The sequence below is a fragment of the Hippocampus zosterae genome, chromosome 11 (genome assembly GCF_025434085.1).
Source record: "Hippocampus zosterae strain Florida chromosome 11, ASM2543408v3, whole genome shotgun sequence".
In the NCBI taxonomy this organism is placed as follows: Eukaryota; Metazoa; Chordata; class Actinopteri; order Syngnathiformes; family Syngnathidae; genus Hippocampus; species Hippocampus zosterae.
In genome coordinates, this window is record NC_067461.1 from 16732745 (window position 1) to 16758137 (window position 25393).

The 25393-nt window shown below is 41.2% G+C and overlaps 2 protein-coding genes and 1 long non-coding RNA gene across 6 annotated transcripts in view; 1 reads left to right on the plus strand and 2 right to left on the minus strand.

Moving 5' to 3' along the window:
- Positions 1 to 7207: 7207 nt before the first annotated feature.
- On the minus strand, positions 7208 to 25294 carry marchf5 (membrane-associated ring finger (C3HC4) 5). Its single transcript, XM_052080327.1, has 6 exons — positions 24878 to 25294; positions 19080 to 19282; positions 12663 to 12793; positions 11127 to 11310; positions 8470 to 8636; positions 7208 to 8336 (listed from the first exon to the last, which is right to left on the minus strand). Exons 1-6 carry the CDS (start codon positions 24919 to 24921, stop codon positions 8220 to 8222), a joined length of 846 nt encoding a protein of 281 aa, XP_051936287.1. The 5' UTR covers positions 24922 to 25294; the 3' UTR covers positions 7208 to 8219.
- On the minus strand, positions 22245 to 24154 carry LOC127610335 (uncharacterized). The gene is made up of 2 exons (XR_007964812.1): positions 23307 to 24154; positions 22245 to 23271 (listed from the first exon to the last, which is right to left on the minus strand). It is a non-coding gene; the product is annotated as an uncharacterized LOC127610335 (long non-coding RNA).
- cpeb3 (cytoplasmic polyadenylation element binding protein 3) overlaps positions 24366 to 25393 on the plus strand; it is a 48871-nt gene continuing 47843 nt past the window's right edge. For all 4 annotated transcript variants that reach the window (XM_052080302.1, XM_052080303.1, XM_052080306.1 and 1 more), the window contains exon 1: positions 24366 to 24469. In XM_052080302.1, the coding sequence (XP_051936262.1) occupies positions 24436 to 24469 (34 nt within the window). In that variant the 5' untranslated portion in view covers positions 24366 to 24435. The remainder of the gene's footprint in view (positions 24470 to 25393) is intronic.

The window sequence follows — 25393 nt, forward strand, 5'->3', positions numbered from 1 at the left end:
TCTGGGCCAAGTGGACTTCATGTCTCAAACGTCAGTCCTCGAGAGACGCTGTCCTGGCTGTTTTTAGATGTTTCCGTCCTCAAAAAGACCTTGTTCAAATGATCAACTCATCAGGAAGCTCTGTAGGAGCCTCTTAGCGATATAATATCAATTGTACCATGAAGAGTTCCTGTTTTTTCCACCTCGCAGACAGAGCTTTCCAGTCTGAATCTGAAGCGGAAAAGTAGTTGAAGCTGCTCTATCACGACAGCAAATAAGAAATGATCACAAAATGTGCCTTCAGGAAAATAACAGAGGCCTGTCGGGCCCATTTTGGGAGCCATTGAAGCACCCCTACAATCAAATTTTAAGCGTTCTTAAGATTTTATTTACCTTACTTGATGTCTTTTTTTTAACAAGCTGGAAAAATGTACTTGCTAGAAACATAACCACCAATTCAAAATGGTTTGCTACACCCAATCTCTCTCATCTCTTCTCACAGAAGTGAGTTGCGTGTGCGCAGTCTTTGCTTCACACTTAAACAAGGAAACTGTGTGTCAAATTTCTTAACTTTGGCCGCTCAATGTCAACAGAATATTATCATTACAAGGGCCCATTTCGGCTGCATTTAACCATCATCACTCTTTTGGCATGTTAATGTACTAAATATTAACTGTGATAACCCCCCCCCACCCACACACACACACACACACACACACACACTCAAAGGTGCTCTAGCATCAAGACTGTCTGCACTCCTAAGCTTTTAATCCTAGAATTGGGTAATAATACTCATCGACAAGAATTTGCAAACAATGCAACTGGGGGAGGCATTTCCTCAGCTGTAGAGTGTTCGTTTCATAACACATAGGTTGGTGGTAAGATCTCTGGCCATTGTTGACCGTGTCGAAGTGTCCTTGAGCAAGATACTGACACCCCAAGTTGCTCAGGATGCTGTGTCATCAGTAGGTGAATGAGTTAACATTGTGAAGGGCTTTCAGTACCCGAGGTAGAAAAAGACTAATCAAGTGATCATTTACCATTTAACATGACAAAAATAAATGCGGTAATAATGTCGCTTTCAAAATGTGCAAAACTGGCCAAGTGTCTGACTTTGAAATTATAAATCAACTTTTTCAGAAGTGAATGGCAAGAGGAAAACCCCTATTTTAATGTCAGCTGGTTTTGGTGACTGCGCCTACCAGAACAAAGTAGCTGGAAAAGGTTGTGTCTAGGATGACGTGAGTCCAAGAGAATTTTGCCGTCCTTAAGAGTGGGCAGTGGGGTACCAAAGATCTCTCAGAAAGTCCTGAAGTGTTCACTGTCGACAGACTTGATCCTTCTTTGTAGATGCACCAAATCACACTGCAATGGATGGACATAGAAATGATTTAAAGACTGCTGTAGATATAGAGAAGGAAGCGATTTGTTCCCATGTGAAATAAAATACAAGCTGGTCAGAGACCTCCAAATGAGAGGTGGTGGGGAATTTATAGAAACTTAACTTTAGGTTCTTATTTGGTCAACTTTAATTATTTCCTTTGTAAGCTGCATTCATAAAGTTCAAATAAAAGTCCTTGCTTGATTTATGTGTTATAGATCGTCCGGATATTTCTCCCTCTGAAAATATGCAGTTAGATTATTTTAATTTTCAATTCTTATCATTGTGATGAATAGCTAACACAGCAAGGCCAATGCAGTGGCTTTCCACAGATGAAAATATATATAAATAATACTGTATATTATAACGCACCAACATTCCCATTACCATTACCACATAGCTTTTTAATTGTCAAAACCACACTTCAACATTCCCGGCAAAGGAAATAATTTGAGATTGAACCAGTGGTAAATAACTACCGTACATGGTTTACACCCTGGTCACTGTTTATCCCATTTGAACCACTTGAAAATGACCATGCATGTCTGTTTACCCGGAGCTCATTACTTTAGTTTTTTTCTAATATGGAACTTTACCAGACAAATTGTGTCCCTCATTTCGAGTCCCACCACAGAGGAATCAACATCATGGGATAAAGCTATAGTCTTAAATGTAGTGATTCCTTATTATTGTGTCGACGCCGGTTTTGCCGAAGGAGCCGCACTTGAAAAAAAAAAAGTTTCCAAGTCAGGTGTTGATCTAAAGTTCTAAGTTGATCTATAAAAGGAACAGTTGTCTCCTATTCATCTGATCACGTCAAAGTCAAATGCCGTTAGCCTGCAGAAAACAAATGAATGAATTAGCCTGGCTTCTGGTCAGCAGTTCAATTTGAAGGTGGTAGATGCGATTGGCTGTTAAAAAAAAAACAAACAAAAACAAAAAACCCCAAAACACAAAAAAACCACACCAAAACTTAAAAAAAAAACAAAAAACACTGAGCATGATGTTGGCAATTGAATCTAGCGAAAGTACTCACCGTGCTGAATCAAGTCAGTCCCTAGTGGGCACTGAAGTCGTCCGCACTTTCTTTGCCTTAGTGTTGCTCTTTTTCCCGGGTTTCTGTGACATCTCACATTCATGTTGTGTGAGATAATGAGGAGTGTGATTTTGAAGTACTGTTCCACCCATGCAAAGGCGAGGCAGTCATTAAGGTGAGGCATCTAATTAGTACTTTTTTCTCCTTTGTCACATGGTTAATTGTTCAGAATTGAATAACACTGAATAAACGAAAGACGTAACCAAGTGACTTCTTCATGTCCAAGGGCTCAATTTGTTGAACTTGGAAGGCTATGCGGATCCAGAAATGTGACCAAACATCTGAAATTGATCTTAATTGCCATTGTCTGTTGGTATCCAGCCTTTCGAAGCAAGTCAATCATCTCATAGTACATCTTTATTCACATCTTTGGGTGTGCTCCAACCAGCACACCTTGCATGTTTCAGAGGAGCAAGGCGTGGTTTCCACCTTTTCAGGGTCTCTCAGTCATTCATAACAAATGTGTGTGCGTACGAAGGCACAATGTTGATGCAATTTGGAACAAAAGAGGTAAATGAATGTTGTGATCTTTCTTGTTCTGTTGCACACAGGGGGGAATGCATTTAATCTGTCTTCATTGACATGAACCATTCAGCGATTAAATACTTTTGAATTGCATCATTGCGGGGGGACAAAACAAAAAAAGCACAGGCTGTACCAGTAGGTGCCGATTCCATGGCTGCCTTAGGGCAGATGTGCCATCTCTCTCTGGCATGCAGGCACACTGACATGCACCGGTGTGTTTGTCATACCTCGTCACAATGGACTTTTATTTTGTGGGTCGCATTGGAAGTATAATGCAAATCTTTGATGAGTCTTCCAACCACAATCCTCATGATTGACAGGTGGGAGTGGACATTTTAGTGCATTGGACAAGAAAGCATCGCTTTTTTTCTTTTTAACTTGGCTTGCGACTCAAATGGAATTGATCCAGCAATTATTGACGTGCTTTTGGTTAGTATAGCAACGCTATAGTTGCCTGAAAGATGAATTCCGTCTTTGATATAATTAAGTTATACATTCTCTCTACTAGCATAATCTTGACGTTAATTTTAATCCATCCATTATCTACTGTTTATCCACAGATGGCAGCAACTTCAGCAAGGAGGTCCAGACTTTCCTCTCCCCAGCCACTTCGTCAAAAACTTCCGGAGGGATCTCAAGGCATTACCAGGCCAGCCGGGAGACATAGTCCCTCCAGCAAGGCCTGGATCGTCCCGAGGGCTTTCTACTGGTCGGACATGCCCGGAACACCTCACCTGATTGGTGCCCAGGAGGCATCCAATCAGATGCCCGAGCCACCTCATCTGGCTCCTCTTAATGTGGAGGATTAGCAGCCATTTAAATTCACAGTAAGGAAAAACAATTCAACATATAATTCGAGCATCTTCAGTAAAAAGAACTTGACAACATCCTACCTTGTCAAATGTTCTGTCCCCAAAAATGTTTTTTACCTCCACGCCGTGGCTGCGGAAAGCTCGGCTTTCGGCCCAGTGAAGAAACTTTCACTCTTCACCCACGGTTTTATGAAGTTAGCAGTAAGCTCCTTGCCCCTAAAGACATGAGGAGAGGTAAAAATTAATAGCGGCCCAATGGCATTTCATGTTGGCTCTCACGCCGTATTTCATGCCCCGAAAAAAAATTTCTGCAGGGGGTGCGGATGGATGGTTGGATGACATGTCATGGCATGTTGAAGTGTTTGCACATGACTAATGGCCATCCATGAACCAAAATTCTTTTGTTGGGTTGGTTGGGAAACAAAAGTAACATTGGTCAGATGTCACAGTTGATCCTAAATGACTCCTACCCTAACGGAACACCAACGCACCCGAACACGTTTTGACAAGTTGAACCTGAAAATTGTCTTTCTCAAATTTACATGCAATATTTAGGAAAACAGGGCGGCCCGGTAGTCCAGTGGTTAGCACGTCGGCTTCACAGTGCAGAGGTACCGGGTTCGATTCCAGCTCCGGCCTCCCTGTGTGGAGTTTGCATGTTCTCCCCGGGCCTGCGTGGGTTTTCTCCGGGTGCTCCGGTTTCCTCCCACATTCTGAAAAAAACATGCATGGCAGGCTGATTGAACACTCTAAATTGTCCCTAGGTGTGAGTGTGAGCGTGGATGGTTGTTCGTCTCTGTGTGCCCTGTGATTGGCTGGCAACCGATTCAGGGTGTCCCCCGCCTACTGCCCGGAGACAGCTGCGATAGGCTCCAGCACCCCCCGCGACCCTAGTGAGGATCAAGCGGTTCGGAAAATGAATGAATGAATGAATATTTAGGAAAACAAACAAACAAACAAACAAAAGCCTTTCTATACGTATACTGAGAATCTTAGCAATGAACTACTCTTATATAACAGATTCACATATAGTAATTAAACGTGTGTGTATATTTATTCCTTTTTATATCCAATTTATATATTTTTGTAACTATATTTTTGAGCCTCCTTTTGATGACCGCAAGTGATTCACACGTTTTCAATTTCATTTTCATAATTATTGCGGACATGGACACCTATAACAGAATCATGCAATTGTTTTATCATAGTTATTGTCTTTTTAACTTTTTTAATTCATCAAACTGGTAGCCCTCCGCATTTATCAGTAACCAGGAAGGAGCTTTCAGGTTCAAAAAGGTAGTAGGACTCTCACTTGCGGTTGAACCTAATGTGAACTCTGGTGTGAATTTTTAGATCAGCAAATATTTGTGCAATTATTAAGCCATTTATCAAGACAATTGTCATGGAATTCAGTTCATTTAACTGTACAGTAATCCCTCGTTTATCGCGGTCAATGGGGACCAAAACCACCCGCAATAAACGAAAATCCACGAAGTAGCAACCAATAAACAAACCAAACAAACAAATAAAAATTAAGTCAGCAAATCCGCAATTAAGTCCGCAATTTTTTTTTCATATACATGGAGTACTATACAGTGCAGTAATGTTTGTGTTGTTCTATGTGAGTTGCTGTTGTTTTGCAGCTTCTCGCGAACCGTTTGCGGACTTAAAAAAAAAGATTTTTTTTTTTTTTAATGAATATGTTTGAAAAACTCTGTGATGCACTGAAACCACGATAAAAGAACCGCGAAATCGCGAGGGATCACGGTATACCTTTCAGTGATACATTAAACATGGCACACCCTTTATATTAAACTAGCTGGTTCGCCGCCCTCCGGGCAGCTCATCAGCTTGTTCCTGCGGAAGGCTGGTAAGGTGGGCCTTCAGCCCACAAAAGTGTTGTTGCTTGGTTCAACTTTTTGTTCATCTTCATTGCTTATCGCGAAAATAAAGAGATGTTTAGCTCTACTAAATAACTAACAATTTTATTGCAATGCTTGTGGGTAGACAACATTTTTTCGCTAAGATGCCCGCGCGATCGTAGTGAGCCACTGCCTGAGCGGCGCAGTGGCCGCGCGCAGTGGCCGCGCGCGGTGAACTAGGTACGTTTTGAAAAGGGACAGACGGAAGGACAGACCGTGTGCGGGACTACGCGCAATATATATATAGAAGTGCTCCAACCACAACTGCGTCCTCCTTCCATTTGACACATAAATGTGTATAAAATGATCTTCTCTGAATTAAAAGGCCAAAAACCAACATTGAATCCTTGTGACCTTCGATACCTCAGGAGGCACTGCATGAAAAACCGACATCAATAAATAAAGTATACCACCACATGGAGTGAGGAACAATTCATAAACCCAATGTCAGTGAATACATTTCGGTGCTTCATTTGTAACGGCAACTTAAAACTTTAACATGCAAAGCAGAAGTCATTTATCAACCACACCCAGAAATACCACCGGCTTCTCTGAGCTCAAGCTCATCTAAAATGGACTGATTCAAAGTGCAAACGTGTTCTGTGGCTTGACGAGTCCACATGTCATATTGTTTTGGGAAATTTGGGACCTCGTGTCCTCTGGCCCAAAGAGGAAAAGAACAATTCGGACAGTTAGGGACGCAAAGTTCAAAAGCCAGCATCTGTGATGGTATGTTAGTACCAATGGCATGGGTAACTTACACATCTGTGAAGGCGTCATTAATGCTGAAAGGTTTTGGAGAAACTTTTGCTGCCACCCAGGCAACGTATTTTTCAGGGACGCCCCTGCTTATTGCAGCCAGACAATACCAAATCACACTCTGAATGTGTTACAACAGCGTGGCTTCAAAGTAAAAGAGTGCAGGTACTAGACGGGCCTGCCTGCAGTCCAGACCTGTCTCCCATTGAAAAAGTGTAGCGCATTATAAAGCGTAAAATATATCAACAGAGACTCCAAAATGTTGAACTGCTGAAGCTGTACATCAAGCAAGTATTGCTTGCTTCATTGGAATTGGGTTTGTTAATACATCCATAATATTTATATTTGATTGTGATGTTTTACAATGTCAATTTTCTCGACTACTTCACAAGTAGAAATGTTCAACTTCCAAAGTTTCCGGATACACCAGCATTACTGGGCTGTGAATGCAGAGGGTTGTGAATCCGGGTAGAAAGTCAACTGCAATTTCAACCAAGTCTGTTGGAAAGTTCCCATGTTCAACAACATTGGAAAGCGCCTTCCAACCTCACAATTTTGTTTCCGATTTGAGAAAAAAAAATGAAACCAAACAATAATTATTTTTAGGGAGCATCTAACTGCAGCTCAATATACATCATTCTCACTTTCTACCCAGGCCCAACAAGTAGTACTGTACAGTCCCTGACGGGGACATGACATGGTGTTCATTGGTAAATATAACAACACATCAGCATTTGTATTTGGAAAAATACATTTATTCACAGAACAGATACCAAAAGAATGAAATGAGACACTGTGAGGGTGCAGGAAAAGCTCACCAAGTTTACACATGCAGTTTAAATATTCCCAAACAGTGTCTTTTCTTTTCACAATAAAATAACATAGTCTGACAGTCTCCTCTGAGAGAAAAAAAGCAACTTACAGCATTTGTAGCTATAGCTCCACTCTCGTGCACTTTCATAGAAAATCAAGCAGTTACCCTACTTGTGGTAAATTTGTACAGTTGACCCGATTCACATTCGTAATTGTTGCTGTTGGAACGTTTGTGACAGTGGTATTGGATGGAGGCTGCATGGGAAATGAGTGGGCCGTTTGAATTTTTCACAAGTCCTGAAGATACGTGTGCCATTACAACATTCATTGCATGCCCCCACCCACAATAAAAAGGTTTCATCGTATCCTCGCTTTTGTGTTCCCATGGGATCAGCATGTCCATGTTTGCCTCCCTCCGGATAAAAGTATTTTATTTTATCAGGTAATTGTTTTTATGACCATTGCAGACAATCAAAGGGAAGGCTACCAAGGCTTTAAAACAAAAAAAGGTTTCTTCACAAGTTCTCTTGGGAGCAATTTTGGGAGGAAAAGCATCAAGAAAGATTTCTAGCACGTAAATCACTTCATGCTTCTGGGTTGTGTTTGAACACCAATTCTTAACATGTTATTTATCGGTTATACATTCCAAACATTATGGTGACTCCAAAGAGAAGCAATGCAAACACTGGCAAAGGGGACTTTTCCAGTAACTGTTCTAAAACAATTATTAAAAAAAAAACACTGCTGATGTGTGCACACATTATAGTGTGTGTGTTTGTTGTGTGTTGTCCATTTTCAGCACACAGATGCATCAAAGATTTAAAAACAAATGTTGGCAGGATTCCGGCGATATGTCGTCATTTGTGGGAGGGTGAGACCAACTGATCACCCCCAAAAGCTCTTCCACCATTGGTCTGCATCTGCTCGGGTTCTCAGGCTTCTTCCTGCTCAGGGAAGTTGAGGATTTTGCGGTGAGCTTGCCTCATGTACTGCTGCTGTTTGAAGTACACTTTGAATGCCCCCTTGATGGCCACGAAGGCGATACCTCCCTGTGTGAAGGGAATGGTTTGAGGACATACTGACATTTTTATAGACCTCATCTTGGCTGTAAGCAACACCGTCACATGAAATGGTCTTTTCTGTGTGTGTGTGTGTGTGTGAGAAATTTGTGGCTCCACGCACCAAGATGGTCCTCTGCAGGTTGGAGTTGACGCTGCTGAACATCAGCTTTCCCACAATGGTGGCGATGGTGGGGAACACTAGCGCGCCGCACAGGATACGGGTGGCGGAGACGTGATCGGCCAAGGGGCTCGCCTCGGCCGGGATACGAGGGACTGGGCAGCCGATTCCTGTGGAGATACACGCAAAATGGACAACTGAGCTTGAGGTGTGATGGCACTGACGGTGGATGAAATTACAGTAAAAGCCTGTTAACCAACAATAGGTAAAAATCAATGATATAGAGAGACCCAGCAAGGCCCGTCACGATAATTACTATATTGACTTATCGTTCGTAGTCAGACTTGACTGCACACACAGCCTGGGCTCTGGTAGCAATTACCTTGACAGGGGTTGGACTCTTTTCCACTCTTGCGTTGCCCATGATAAGAGGCACAGAGGAGGTATGGGCATACCATTTGTCGCCCAGCTCAGTGCCTGTACTTTGGGGTTCACCAATGAGGGGTGTAGACAGAGGGGTCCTGACTGTTGCTTGTGCCTATTGCACCTAACAGCAGTTCAGAGTACCCACCCTTTTTGAAGTCCTTGGATGTTGTGGTAGTGAGTGCTCTCTCTGGGGTCACGACCTCGTTGCCCTGGGCAATGACAGTGAGACCCGTTATTGGCCTTCGGTGGCCATTGCGGATTGTCCATAATGAACGCCATGTTCAAAAATAAGACTGTCCATATGTGCACATGGCACCAGGACACTTTCTGGAGTTTGATAATTGCAGTCACATGTTTTGGACACGAGGGTGAAGAGAGGAGCGGTGTTGGCTCCGATGATAGGGGACAAAGTCGATCTGACCTGGCACACCCAAACGTCAGAAATCCCTGTCAGAAAGAATTTCAATTCACACCGCTGGCAGAGGTTCGCCCTCTCTGGATGTTGTGGAATTGTCATGGTTGACACACCTCTGCAACATGGCATGGACATTGGGGTGTCTCTGGATTGGCAGACCAGGGTGGTGGTCCCTCTTTTTAAGAAGGGGCACTGGAGGGTGTGTTCCAACTACAGAGGGATCACACTCCTAAGCCTCCGTGGTAGGGTTCATTCAGGGGTGCCGGAAAGGAGGGTTCATCAGGAAGTCTCAGCTGTAGAACAGTGGACCAGCTCTTCGGGGAGGGGATCTGGCTTTGTAGCCTCAGTATTTTATCTCTGCTTTTTAAGATATCCTTTATTTGTCCCACAATGGGTAAATTACAATCAGAATTCATAAAGGAAAACGCTGGGTAGGGAGAGGGGGAAAAAAACCAGACGCTCGAATTATCCTCTTCTGAGGATAATTTAAGTCCAGGGTAAAAAAAAAGACCCTAGCACATAAATAAGCATAATAAGGGGGAGGATGAATGGGAACTACAGCAGGTTGCAGCTGTGTGTGAAGTGGTTGGGGTGAAAATCAGGACCTCAAAATCAGATACCATGGTCCCCAAGTGTAGGAGTTTAAGTACATTGAGGTCTTGTTCACAAGTGAGGACAGGAAGGAACAGACGATTGACAGGGGGATCAGTCCAGTGCAGACTGTGATGTGGACTATCGATGCATTTGTCATGGTGAAGGAGGAGCTGAGCCATAAGGCGAAGCTCTCAATTTACCGGTTGAGCTACATTCCTATCCTCACCTATAGTCACAAGCTGTGGATCATGACTGAGAGGATGAGATCCTGGATACAATAGGCCCAAATGAGTTTCCTCTGCTGGGTCTATGGTCTCCGCCTTAGAAACACGGCGAGAATGTCAGTCATCCAGGCCGCTGCTGCTCCCCATTAAAAGGAGCTAGGCTCGGGCTCCTGGTGAGGATACCTCCAGGATGTCCCACCGGCAGATGGGATGACCCAGGACTGGCTCGGGAGACTATGTCTCCCGTTAAATGGTTATTTATTTACATGTGTTGTTGCTTACATTTTATTCTAATATTGGTTGTAGGTTTTTTTTCCAGAGTCAATTTTATCCATACTTTTAATCTTAGATATTTTATTAGTCTACATTTCAATGAAGACATGTAATATTCTGGAGGATTGAAAGACAATTTCTCTTAAAAAGGGTGTACTTTAATTATTCTTGCACTATCATCATCACTATCACACAGTGACATGAAGAAAAAAAAACATATCGTGACAGCTTCTGGGAAAATAAATCATCCTGAAAAATGTGTTACTGTGACAGGCCTATAGAGAAATAATGTAAAGCTCGTCAGTTTCAAATACCTCGCCTTTGTCGTGTATTCAATTAAATGTAGTTTGAACATGATATGCAAATCATTATATTCTGGTGTTATTGTTTTAACACAACAACCCAACTTCAGTGGAATTGGGTTTGTTGTTACATCCCTCTCTTTAAATCATTTAAACTTTTTCAAACACATTTTAATGTGCACCCGATCATCTCGTCTCACTATCACCACCAAGATATGGGAGACTATTGAAGAATGTCATTTTCAGAAAACTTGCTTGCACAGTCCTCCAATGATGAATCAAGGATGCTTGCGTTAAGCTGTTTGTCACTTGGAGTCAACGTTTACTTTGGTGATTCGTCAGTAACGCGGATGCACTTTACATAGCGGAAGCCACTCAGCATCATGATTTGCACTAAGGAGGAAAAAGAAAAATGGGCATGCTAACCGGGGAATATGCTGTTGAGGATCTGTAGTTTGTTGGAGTACTTCCTCCACAGGCGTAGGACGTAATCCTCCCAGCGGATCATCTTGCCAAGGATCAACATGACAGGGATGGTAGGCAGGCCAATGAGAAGGAAGAGAGGGTCGGCCCGCTCCATAACATCGAGACCCTCCTTGTGGCCCACCACCTGCAGATAGGACAGAATATTAATCACATCAAACCCCACCAGGCATTTTCACTCCACTTTCATGATTGTATTGTGATTTTTTGTTAACAACACTGGTCAAAAGCAAGTCCTACTCAGAGACATCTATGTGTCCCTCAAAGTATTTTTGACATCGATTTCAAATGTCTACAGTGGTACCTCTACTTCCGAATGTCTTTTCATATGACATTTTCAATTCACGAAACGCCTTAACAGGAAAATATTGCCTCTAGTTTGAAAGAAATTTCAAGATACGAAAGGTAAAAATACAGGATGGGCTGCTACTCGCAGCTCAGAGTTTACTGAACACAACATACTTATAGATGCGCTGCCATTGGCTATTACCGAGCATCATTCTGGCATAGCATTGGCTAAGAGGGGCTTCTACCATCTGTGCGTGTAGATAGAATGTGTCTTTCCAGCGTCCTCGTCATTCACCCCTTGGGCCATGAGGCGCTCTGGTAGTTTTAGGTAAACGTGAATCACCCAGAAACTGTTCACCAGTAGGGCGATCGCTCACTATACCGTTTGCCTTGGACATTTTCAAAGGGTTGTTAAAAGCCGACAAAGGCAAACGTCCTTGGATCAGTTCTTTACAAAATGTCAGTCAAAAAGCAAGAACTAAAGAGGGCAAAAAACAATGATGATGCAGTTAAAAGTTAAATGACCATCAGTTTTATTCTTTATTCTGCTTTTCACATTATGCACAAATCTCATTTATTGCACAATAATCTAATTTTAACATGTATTTGTTACATATTTTGAAACATTTCTAAGTCTGAATTTTTTTTTTGGGGGGGGGGTCTTGTAACGGATTAGGATTAGGGCATTTACATGGAGAATGCGTCTCTACTTACAAAATTTTCTAGTTAAGACATTTCTTCCAGAACAATTTCGTAAATTGAGGTACCACCGTACTTTATTTATTTTCTGCTAGAACATAAGGTTTTTCAGATATTTTCATTTTTTTGTTTTTCAGTTTGACCTATAAAAGATGGCGCAAAACGAATTTTACCATGGGTTTACCATGCATTTATAGTGATGACCTTTCAGAAAAAAACAATATTTTGCTGAACCTAAACTTTATTTTATAAACTTATTATTATGAAAACCTGATGTGGTAGAGAAAAAACAGGCAGATACGGAATCAGTGCAAAAAAAAAAAAAATCTTTCAAAGTTTACTTGCATCTCTGATTCAAACAAAATGTAAACATTTGTTGACCAGTCGAATTTGAATCCTAATTTGATTGCTGGCCTGCATCTTTTTTAAATGGTGAGTGAAAAAAGTGCCCTAAAAACAAGAAGTTGCTTTGATGGACTCCCTTGGTCAAACCTGCATGACAGTGACGGCGCCGTACGTGACGGCGGTCCAGTATATGGATCCCACCATGATGCCGGCGGCTGCGAAGGGTCCAGCCTTGGAGATGAGCCGGTCGGCGAGGTCCAGTACGTAAACCACAGGCCCTGATGGGAGACAAACATCAAAACTCAAATCAGGAATATCACGACATTATGGCCACTTGCACAATATAATTAGCAAGTACAATTACAAACTTTGAACAGTAAATTAGTATGTAAATTAATATTTCTTCCTAATAGTGGGGCCAAATGGCTACTCCCAAGTGAACAGGAGCTTGTAGAGGAGCTGTGAGATGTGATAGTTTTGACATTGTGTGCAGTACAAAAAACCCCCAAAACAATTATGAAATGGTGCTTGTTATCATAATTCACCCATGGAACAACGATTAATAACGATTAAGTCATTGTCAGCGCGCAGCACAGCACACTCCGTCAAAATGACCGCTATGGAAGATCTCAGTTTCTAAATCCTGGCAGTCCTCATGTTACATGGAGTTTTTGCAATCTCACCTCTTGCTAGCCTTTTGAAACTTCCAAGAGCCCCCCCCACCCCCTTCCAGGACTCCAGCCATTCAATCTTTCAATGCTTGAGTGTATTTATGTGTCTTATATTGATGATAAAGTTGTTATTCCTTACACCTTTTCCCTGCCTGAGTGTTACAGAGCCACAGCTGAAGGAAAACGGGTCGGCCTTTAATGATCCGCCAACAGGACCGAGAGAGAGCAAGCATTTATGTGCACTGACAGCCCATTTTGTCATTGAGATAATTAAAAAGGAAGGTGCTTAACTGCAGTGCTTCAGCACCATGTGTGTGTAAGGCTGCCTGTTCTGCAGTTCTGTGACGTAAAATACACAATGACTGCAGAGGATGAGCGACTAAGGACACGTTGTCCTCCGAGTTGTGTTGTGGGCTCCCATTGGCTCTGCAGCAGGTGCTGGTGGTATTGCTGCTGTACAGGAATACGACTACTCATCGACTAACTTCCATCGTTCCTTACGCCACACTTCTACGACAATAAACAAAAGCTGGCTGAATACAAAAGATGATATGTGGCTGTGGGGCGTCTGCGGAAATGAGATAAGATCGGCAGTAACCCTGTGGGTGACCCCCCGCAAGACCCCCTTCTCCCCTTCCAACACACACACACAAATATAAGAATAAATTCGTAGTTGCTACAATTTTCTGGTAGAAGTGGCACATTACCTGACAAAAGCAAAGATGCCAATGTTTCTTGCCATGATTGTATAGAAAGTGAATTTTATAGCCTGAATGGTGTCTCTTTCAATGGTGTTGCTTTAAGGAAACTTCTGCAGACTGAGATGACGCAAAGACACCAAAAATGACTGAGATTGCTGTTGCATGTCAGTGCTCTGACAGGTGCAATTTCCAAGTCATCTTTAAATGGCAGTTATTTTCATCAGATAGGTTGAGTGCAGCTCATGTGCTCTATGTGCAATTTTTCTTTACTGCTAATGAGTGATCATTCTACATGACATATGTGAACCATTATCTAATCATCAAAATGCATTCCATGAGACAGATCCTGTCATAATTCATGACTTTAAGATAAGAAAAGAAAACTAGTCTCGCCATGGAGAAATTCCCAATTCACAGCAGCAAAGCAATGAAAGAAAGAAGTAGAATGACAAAATATAGGAGCTGCTGGAAAGGCAGCCACTCTTGCGGCGCCATTTTGTAGTCAAAATAACAAAAATAACAACACAACACATAGGACACAAAGTCACGCAATCTTCACCACTTTTCTGCATACACTTTGTTGTCTGAAGCAGTTATAGATGAAAGACGAGAGGATCAAAGTGTCCTTTCACCAGTGGATCAGAGACGTTAACAGAAGCAGTATCACACTACTCTCTGTTGAGCCGTTGATGAGCTGATTTATCAGCTCTGACCTGACCCATTTCAACTCCATAACCAATTGAACTCCCCATTACCAAATTCAAAGTGTTTCTGACGCCAGACAGTACATTTATCCAGTCTGTCGATCACTTACAATAAATGAGCTGATTCAGTAAAAAATTTAAAGACAGCGGACAGAATGAACTCTCCATATTTGGAATGCAAAGGATTTCATCACAAGAAAATGAAGCTTATTTATAATTTCTTGTCTGGCTTGAATGATTAAATAGCCAGACAATTTAATCAGACAGTATTAGCCCTGTTGTGCCTATTAATTGATATCTGTATTGTTGTTAGCGTCAAGGGACAGAAAATGTTTCTCTTCTTTCTACATACATTCTTGCTGCTGGAGGCTGTAAATTTCCCCATTGTGGGACAAATAAAGGATATCTTATCTTATCTTATCTTATCTTATCTTAGTAATTTATTTTTTAATTGGCCAATTAACTCATAGAATGCCAGCCATTTTAGAGCGACTTTTTTTTACCCAAGAGCCACAGAATATTGTGTTGTATATTTACATCGACTCTAACAAATTAAAGATTCAACTTCTTTCAACGGAAAGTTTGACTTTTTTTCTGTTCTCTACTTATCCGTTGTAGAAGATGGGTAAGTTTGAAGAAATTCACCAGGTTTGCACAAAATCCTGACAAAAATTGCTTTTCATGTAAACAAACATCAAGCATAACAATGACTTTGATGGAAATACTTTTTTCCTTTTGTGGCACCTCTAACATCTGAACAGTGATTTCATTGTACAAAATCAGCAAAGTCAACATTTCGGAATGCTTTTGACCGCAAAATAATGAGATGTAGCAAATGATGCCAACACACCAGACGTGGCTGTTCATATAACATAGTTATCCTCGTCACATCCTGATATTTTTTTTCATCAAAGACAAATACAGACTTTGGCTAACTATCACAAAACATACTCTGTGACGTCGATACATAAATACACTTCAGATCGACTGACAGTTTGCTGACTGTGCCCGCGCCGTCATGATAAAGTGTCCTTCCCCCGTTGTTAACAGTGAGCAAAAAGAGGATTTTCAATCTAAAATAGTGGACCACTACTCTCCGTTAGCAGTTTGGCTCATTACCACTCAAGTGCTTTCAATTAAAAGGACCGACACATCAGACCCCTATCAACCCCTCCCCTCCCAAAAAGTGTCAAAAGACATAAAATGACCTTGGCACCAAATGTTTTGATTGTAATGGACGGCTTAAGTGGGTATGAATGAGTCGATCGGTTATCTACATTTAATTCCGCCAAATACTGGAATTTGTAAAAGAAAAAAATCACATCAGTAAGCCCTAATTTCTAAAGAGGGGCCTTAGTGACAGTAGTACGTGAGTAAAGTGAAAGTACACCGAGTATGAAATAATAAAGATCCTAAAAAGGGAGCTGAAAAATAAATAAATACAATCATTAAAGAATAAAAAAGCTGGTATCGGCCACAGTTTAAGGCTAGTCAGTCCAAACACTGACTGGGTACACTGAGCCAGGCTTTTTTGAAACCAATTGTCTATTATTTTTTTTTACTCCTTAAAAGAAACAAAAAGAGAGAAAGAAAGAAAAGGTCCAGTGCTAGGAAAACAAGGAAATACGAGTTAAGAGTCTCAGTCACGCGATCAGTCTGCCTCCCTCCCTCTCCTCTTTATGCTACACATGACGACGCACACACCTGTGCCATAATGAAACTGCCGCCGGTGTGTGAAGAAAAGGGCGTAGGGGCGCATTTCTCTGACTTTCGCCATGACTAATTGACTAAGCTACTTTTCTGTGACGCCACATCTATACTGAGTGCAGAGCAGGGAGCGCAGGTATCTTGCGGTTGTGCTGCCGCCAAGAGTACGGTTGTCAGGGAGGTGGAATAAAAACAAAACAGACTGTATGGAAAGAGTTTGTCGACATGTTGCAGGAACACAAGTGCAGTACGTGCCGAAGCTGCATGAGCAATGTGTAAAAAAGGACTGGTTAGGATGTCTGCCTCATAGTGCAGAGTTGCATTCGATTCGTGGTTCGATTCCTGATCTGATCTTCCTGTGTGGAGCTTGCAGTTTCTCTTCGGGTACTCCAGTTTCCTCCCACATTCCAAAAACATGCATGGCATGTGAATGAAACACTCTAAATTGTCCCGAGGTGTGAGGGTGAGCGCAGATTGTTGTTCATCGATATGTGCCCTGCGATTGGCTGTCCCACGCCTACTGCCCGAAGTTAGCTAGGATAGGCTCCCGCACTCCCGCGGCCCTTGTGAGGATAAAGCAGATTAGCAAAAGGATGTATGGTAAATATGAAATATCATCTTGTTTATTAAATTATGTTTCCTTCGTGTCAAAGTAATGTTTATGATTTTTAGCATTGTAGATATGGCAGGGAAAATCAGCCACTCGGAAGGACGAAAGCAGATTTCAGAGGAGAGAATCAAGAGGCCGTTCCCTCATTCAGTACCAGCCAATTCTAGACCCCTGGTCTGAAACACTGGCGATAGTGAGGGCCGTAATGCAGGGTCGGACGAGTCGACGAGGTGAGGCTACGTAAATCCATTTCCAATTCGGAGCATAATGCAAATTCAATGAGCACGTGACTGAAACATTTTTTTTTTTATTCCTCTTCCCACGTCATCTTAAAAACACACGATCCATTGGCTTTGGCAGCTGTGACTACATGCATTTACTTGGCTCAGGCATGCTTAGAAAGGCACGCACTGTTATTTATGCCAAAAGCATTGTGCCCAAACAAAGCATGTAATGGCAGCCATCAACCAACTACAGCAGGGGTAGGGAACTCCGGTTCCTCAAGAGCCATATCCTGCCTGTTTTAGGTCAATCCCTACTCCAACACACCTGTCTGTTGAGGCCTGAACAATTGAATCAGGTGTCTTAGAGTAGGGAGGGACCTAAAACCAGCAGCATCTGGCTCTTGAAGAACTGCAGTTACCTACCCCTGAACTACAGGCAGGACACATTAAAAAGACATGAGATGACGGACATTCATAAAGCAGCAAAAGAGAAGTCGGATATTAAATGTGGTTGTACCTAAAACAATAATTAAGTGACAAAAACTAATATAATATAGTTTCGATTGATTTATTTTTTAATAGAGGACACTGCAGTGTGCTGTTGCAGCACATGCATTGTCTTGGGAAGAGGACGACGCCAAGCCACATCAATACTTGTATTAATGATTACCAGTAAGTTAATCTTTGCAGTGTGTGATTGGAAAAAATACTCTGATTTTGTGGTACGCTGTATTCATGATGCCACATGAGTACAACATATTTTGATCCATTAATTTGTTGAATAAACTTGGAGCACACAGCTGCTGATGTAATGTTCATTGTTAATGCATAGTTTTCAAACGTCTACCCTTTAACATGATAGTTTTGAGTATCAGAATTCTTGATTATGAATATCAGTCAAAATAGAAAAATGGGTTCCCATGATGTTTACGGAACCCAAAATTAATTACCGTGGTTTCCCATTGGGTAATCCGACGGAACCGAAAAACAGTTACCGTGAATTTCCAAAATCCTCAGGCCTGTAGAAGGGTGCATTTAAAATGTTTACCCCTAAAATAAATCTAGAGCTAATTGTGTACATTCGTCACTGAATTATCCATCAGTCATTCGAATTTTATTTTCAAAGAACAAGATGCTGCAACATGAGCTGGCATCAAGACAATGTTGCATGCAGGAGGCCTGGAAGGTTCATCTATATTTATAGAGCCCAAGGCTGTGCTCTCTCTCACTCAATCAAGTGCCGGAAGACGGTTCAGCTCACTTGCATTACTCCAGTAAATAACCAGATGCCTGTGATATTTAGGACTTGACTGCAGGCTTGCTATTTTAAGAGAAAGTGTAAGTCATCACGATCAATTGGTGCAGAGGTCCCGGAGGAACTCAAAATTACTGCGTTACCAATGGTAATGCTGACTAAGTTGCTTAAAGCTCTTATTTAAGATGAGCAATAATGTTAAAGCCTGACACAATGCTAATCCAGTCAACATTCTTCTTTGTGATTTTCTTCTTTCGTTTTCTCAGTCAGTACATCGGTACCACCCGCCAGTGTCCAGACTGAGACACCACAGCTTGTGTTGAAATGCCACTTAAATCCAAGATACTCTTATTACTTGAACCACTATGTGTCTCCTGATTGTCATCTTTGTTTACAAACTGGAGATTGGTCTATTCTAAACGTGAAAAATGTACATTGAGCAGATTCTGGCAAGTTTAGTGAGCTTGGGCCTGCTTCACATTGACAAGTCTGGATAAATAAAGTTTTCGGTTTTTTGAACCATCAATCAGAAAAATACCCAAGTACTAGCCGCTGTAAAAATTGAACAGCCAACCATTTCTCATAAAGATAACTTTTGCAATCAATGATTTATACAAAGGTCTTATCTACAATTGGTAATCCTGCAGCTACTTTCCCCAGCCCCGTGGGCTCATTTTCAAAGTGTCACTTACCCAGTTTGGGAAATACAATGAGGTACTCTGCATTACACTGTGGACAGGCTACGCGTGCAGTACTATTGCCACGCTGCTTCTCATCCACCCAGCGCTGTAGGCAGGCCTGGTGGACCCACTTGGTGGAACCCCGGCAGCGGCATGGACGCACCCATTCTGCTGTGTGGTCATCCTCGTCTGTTGCAAAGCATACCCAGCAACTCCTAAAACACATAAATGACGAGAGGTCTGATGAAAACAAAAGCACAACCTGGAATACACAACATAGCCATAAATGTCAAATTGATGAATGCATGTGCTTGACAAGATCAATCGATTAGGTAATTAGACAAGAAATGACACTTATAGCATAGAAATATATGATCCTAGCATTGCAAAAAGACACCAGGTATAAATTCAAATCTTTGACACCGCCCATTCAATCTCATGCATCCAGTTTCACATTGCTGAAAGCTGAGGTGCTAGATCACTGATGTTTCATGATGTGTGAGGGAGGACCACCTTCTTTCAAGCAACAGCCACAGACTACACTTTACATCATTGGATATGCATCAATAGATTCAAAATTGTAAACATTTTGGAATTGTTTACACATAATAAATGATCATTTCTCTCAGCGTAAATTCTTTGAAAATACATAAAATAAGATAAGATATCCTTTATTTGTAAGTATAAGTATTTGTAAAATAGTAAGTCACCCCCCCTTCTCAACTAAGTAAATTGAAGGTTGTGAGAAGCCTAATTGATTTTTGTCATCAACTGCCATCTGTGGTTTCCCAACTGTTGAATACAACACAACCTTGCAGCCGATTATAGTTTGACACCAAGTGGCACAGCTGGCTCTCGACCCAGGGCTCTCGGGTGCACCCAATTTGGGTACCCACGCATAATTTCACAATGGTGCAACAGAAAAAAAGAAAACTGAGGTTGCACTATGCGCAACCTGCCGATGAAGCATGGAAAAAAGTCTGCTAACTTTTGCACCTAACTTTAATGCTGGTGCAACCAAGTGCAGAAACTTGGTGTGGAGTCCTGCTACCACATGCGAATTTGAGTCAGAGGGAAACTTCAAATCTTCATTCCTACTTTTTTTTTTTTTACTGTCTTCACCGTGCCCCAACATCCCATTTCTTCAGTTTATCAGTCAGCCACTAGACAAAATAAAGAGTAATGGATAGTAGTGCATTTGTAATATTTACTCAGTTTATTTACAACGCAGAAAGAAAAAGCTGTGATTTTGGACCTGAATAGCTCTCAAAAATGAGGACAGTGAAGATGGGCACAGAGGGAGGGTACTAAACACCGCGTTCCTACAGATTCGTTAGCTCCAATGCAGGCAACCTAGCCTCACAGTAGGACATGATTTAATAAACCACCACTGAAATGAAATCCTAGATACGAAACACAAAACTGTACCTCATCTTTATCTTCTACACTGGCTAATACAACTCTAGTAGAAGCCTGCCTCCATGCGACAGAAATAATCAGGGTGAAACAAATCTACATGTACGTAATTCAAGTACCGGTACTTGGATTCCAAAAAACGCATGAGCCATTTTTTCTGTCTCAAGGGCCCGCTTATTTACATTCATGATGTAAGGAAGAGGTAGTCAAGCCAAGCGCAGCAGCAGCTGATGATTCTATGCATGACAGCAACACTACAGCAACTTGGTGAGAAGGCCAACTTCAAAATAAACCAAATAATATACGAACTTCAATGCCTTGGTACACTTTTATTTTGAAGTTGTTCCCAGCATAACGGATAACTTCATTCGTCTTCCGTACTAGAAAAACATTCTGCCAAACTTTATATTTCTGCCACAAACTGTTCCAAGTGCAATTGCTTTAAAAAATAAAATAAAATAAAAACCTCATCACCAATTATCGCAAACCCTTGATTTTTCAGTAATTTCAGGGATTTTTTTTACTTAAAAGGTAGTTTTGAGTGTAAATAAATTAAATTGGCATTTAAAAACATATGTTTGCATTTCCTTGGGTTGTGTCTGTTTGATATTAAAAAGGGTTAGAGGAACTGAAATCGTGTGAGATAAATCTGTAAAAAACAGAACTCAGAACAGTGGAAAATGGAACAGGGGAAAATCCAATATTTCATTTGTAGTCACTCTTTTTATCATCATGACATGCTATCATTTTAAGAAAATGCTGCAATACTCTGCAGGGTAGAGTTGTGTTGCCCTTCATCTGGCTGAGCTCAGGAGAAATGAAACTGAAGAGAAGCAATGGGAAGAGAGATGATGAAGGAGAAAGACATTGCGGCAAAACATTAGGGACAAGAATGTCACATGCTGTTAGGAGAAGTGAGCTAATCTCTTTTTGTCAATGGACGCTACAGCTTCGTGTTTGATTTCAAACTTAGCTTGTAGCAGACTTGAGCACATCTAACCCAATGGTGAAAGGACACTTTGATCCTCTCCTCTTTCATCTATAAACTGCTTCAGACAACAAGTGTATGCAGAAGGTTGGTGAAGATTGCACGGCTGTCTGCGTCTTGTGTGGTGTTATTTTTGTTATTTTGAATTCAAAACGGCACGGCCTGGTACAGTTACGTGGGACATTTGACATTGGGCCGCAACGGCTGAACATTGACAAGAGTCTGAAAGAAGTTGATGTTGAAATTCAGGCAATTCCATCCGTGCTATATACTGATCAAACCACTCATCTCTGTCACGTGATGTGATAGTCAGGAAAGACGACAACCTAGAAAAAAAAAGTGGTTCAAGTCGCTTTGGAGAGCATCTTAACTCATTCAGTCCCACCCAATTCTAGAACAAGTCTGAAAAGACGTTTAAAAATGTCTTTGGGAGTGAATGAGTTAAGAAAGGGAAAAAGGTGATATGATGATACAAATGATTCACTTGAAAGAACGGAGAAAGAACAATTTGGATGAGTCTCATGCACAAAGTTTGTGCAGTCTAATAACGTGGTGACACCCTCACAAACGAGGCACTGAAACCTTCAAATCCGCCAAATGAACACTAAATAGCTCACTTCCATTTCAAACAGCCCTATCTTTGTGAAATTATTTTTTCTGCAATGACCGCAAGAATACAAAATTACGCAGTCGAGTTGACAGAAATTACACAATATGAATGTGATGGGATCTGCTGGTAGGAAAAAACAAAAACAAAAAAACAAGCATCGGGCTTCCACTAATTATTTTTATTTATCTCTTATTATCTTTTTCCTATGCCGAAATCCTGCTTTACATGAAAATTGATTTTGTGCAATATGTTGAAAATCTTGGCATATTTCTCATTACGAATCATACATTAGCTTGGAGCGTCAAATAATTTCGGTGAACGTGACATCGGCCTACAGAACAACTACCAGGCAGTGGTCGTTTCCATGTTCTAACTTCCATTACAGTGCAGAAGGTTTTTGTCCACATGATGGTATGGTTCCAGTATCTGTATTAAAACAAAGCATTGTATTACGGCACAGTAGAGCAACTATTAAAATGGCCAATGACAAAGACAGTGCAAGAATAAATGTAGCTCTCATTCACTAAAAGCTTAAGATCATAAGTGAAGACTGTGAAAAGTCCAACAAAGGTTTCCTCACATTTTAGTTGTGAAAAACTGAATTGCACCAGTGACCAGACTGCCTGAGACAGGTTCAGATAAGAGCTGGTGGAGTTTTATGTTTGTAAGTGATAGTAGTATACAACAGTCAAAAAGAAAGGGAACATGATGTACAATTTCTTGCTAACACTTGACAAACATGACCGGGGTCATTGTGTGCAGGTATACGCATGCTATAGGTATGTTTAGTAATAATTTGGAAAAAAACAAAGCGTTTCCTTTGTGGGTGTGTGTGGAATGTTTCACCCACAAATGTTAACAACATAATGCCCATACATGTGCAAAAAAAAAAACAAACAAAAAAAAAAACACGAACATGCATGCCAGGCCAGTAGTAGAAGATGTCACGAAGATAGACTATATTTAAAAAATGGGTTCTATGTATTAACATATCTTGGTCTTATCCCAAAATATGTTTTTGGTTGACAAGCACAATTGTATGCCTAGTCTTGACACATAAAACACATGGCAGGTGGTTTTCAGTCTTGACACACACAAAAAAAACCCCCAAAAACCCCCACACACTTCGAAATTCTATTTTGACACGTTTTTGTTTCCAGAGTCTAAAGCAGTGTTGACATGTAAACCAACTGTCTTAATGACAGTTCATTTCCATTTTGTAAACAAATAAATGGGCTACAACAAAACTCAAAATGTTCCTCCCTTTGGAAAATGCTTTGAGAAGCCTCAAGACACAAGAGGCAGCACTGTGTCAAAATGCATTTGAGGAAAAATTGAATCAAAGTAGCTGTGGCTTTTGCCGAGTAATGCATTCTGAGCAAGGATTTCAGCACCTGCTGAACCAGTGAAGAATTAAATTCTGGTCAGACAGGCATCATGATAATGCGGACACATCTCTGAAAGTGGCTTCGTTTTCAAGCATGAAAAAAAGTCGGGTAAAAAATGGGAGAAATATTCAACCATTAATATTTAAAACAATTAAAAGCAGCGATCTGATTTATTCTAAGAGATTAAAAAAAACAAGCAGAATTAAAATAACATTTATACTGTATCTCTTTCTACATGGACAGTAGTAGGCAGCGTGGGTGTGGGGGATAAATAAGATCAGAGATATCATCAAAGCTGCTTTTACAAAGCGCAATTTTACACTATTGAATATTAATACAGTCACGATAAGAAACACACGAGTCCATCAGTTGGCTACAAAGTAGGAGGTAATCCTCATTCGCGAATCAGCAGGCAATGACAGCAAAGGAGAAAGAAACGATAAACCTTCCTTCTGAGAATCGGCGGGCAGGTTTCAGCTATGGGACTCTGTGGGACCAGCCAAGCGAGAGACGGGATTGTTTTTGATTTAGGAAATTTGAGAAAATGGAAGACTCTCTCGTCTTAGTCCCTAGCATGGAAATGATTCGGGGTTGACAAGACCGACAGCGATCGGATTAACATTATAAAATGTGTCAAAACAGCTGCAATGCATCGACAGATCTGTTCCTTTACAAATGAAATGGATTAAGAAAAACTAAAGTGTATTTGCCAAGGCAGCAAACATCCACCAAATGGTCACCAGACATTTTTTCTTGTTGCAAGGAAATTTTAAACATTTTTAAAATCCCCTTGCGACAAAAAAGTACATTCTGGTGTATCTGTATCGCGTTATAAAATGAACTCTATGGTGATATCAAAATGGTATTGCACCACTCGACATTCATGTTTAAAAGTAATTCTTGGTGTTCTGTGCAGTGTGCAGTCTGCTACTATGAGTGTCGAGGTTGTGTTTCATTTATTAGAATATGAGTGTGAAAGTGGAAGTCTCTACCCACCACAGTGAGTAATAAATCAGATGTCAAATTAGAAGGATGGCTGAGAACACGTCAAGCTGAGTCGTGGAAATTGAAACCTTTCTGTTTTCCCGACTTTATTTCAGATTCCATGTGGCTAGGCTCAAATGAAATCAGTACTTGCTTAACACAGAACTACAATCTTCAAAAGCCTTGAATGCGGATTGAGCAAATATATAAAGATAAAGTATAGGCACGTGTAAAGAGCACTATTCTTGACAATTGCAAAATAATTCGTCAGTAAGACACACCAACGAAATTTGGAGTTTCAATAACCTTGGTTAAAACTCTAGTTATTGCATTAACAATCATTAATCGTCAGCTGTCCATGGCTAACAACAACCGTTGTGATTTGCCATTATTGCTTCCATTATCATGCTAGCCATACACTCACCGATCAAGATTCTGCTGCAAGATCACTGCATCTTCATCCGCCATTGTCGAGAAAAGAAGTGTGTCGTTTCGACGCCGTGTTGGTGCAGCCGATGACTTAATTGGAAGATAAACATAAAAACGAAAAGCCCGTTAAATGACGGGCACCAGGAACTGTCTCTAGCTAAACTAGCTATGGAGGCCTTCGTGTGACGCGAGTTGCGAGCTACTATTTTGAGAAAATCTTTGTATTTCTGGTCATTGCGCGTTATCTATCTCTCCAATGCACTGCGCGCACTACCACAAATACCAAACATTTTTATTTGGGCTCAGGACAGGTCGTCTGTCACTGATATTACCACATCGTTGATCGTTGGGAACGTCCGACTCCTATCGGATGACAGGGGGCGGTGACGCAGCTCAGGGTAGCACGGCCATGCGTTATTACGTCATCGAAACGAAGCAACATCTTTTGCGCCCCAAGATGGGAAATGTAGTTTATCAACTGCATTTGGCAATGGAGCAAGTTATTTTATAT

Coding starts and splice junctions, on each gene's coding strand:
- marchf5 (XM_052080327.1), bottom strand. CDS start 24,921: ATGGCGGATGAAGATGCAGTGATCTTGCAGCAGAATCTTGATCG. Junction 12,794..19,079: donor CATTGTATTTCCCAAACTGG/GTAAGTGACACT, acceptor GTCTCCCATCAG/GGCCTGTGGTTTACGTACTG. Junction 8,337..8,469: donor ACCTGCAGAGGACCATCTTG/GTGCGTGGAGCC, acceptor CCCTTCACACAG/GGAGGTATCGCCTTCGTGGC.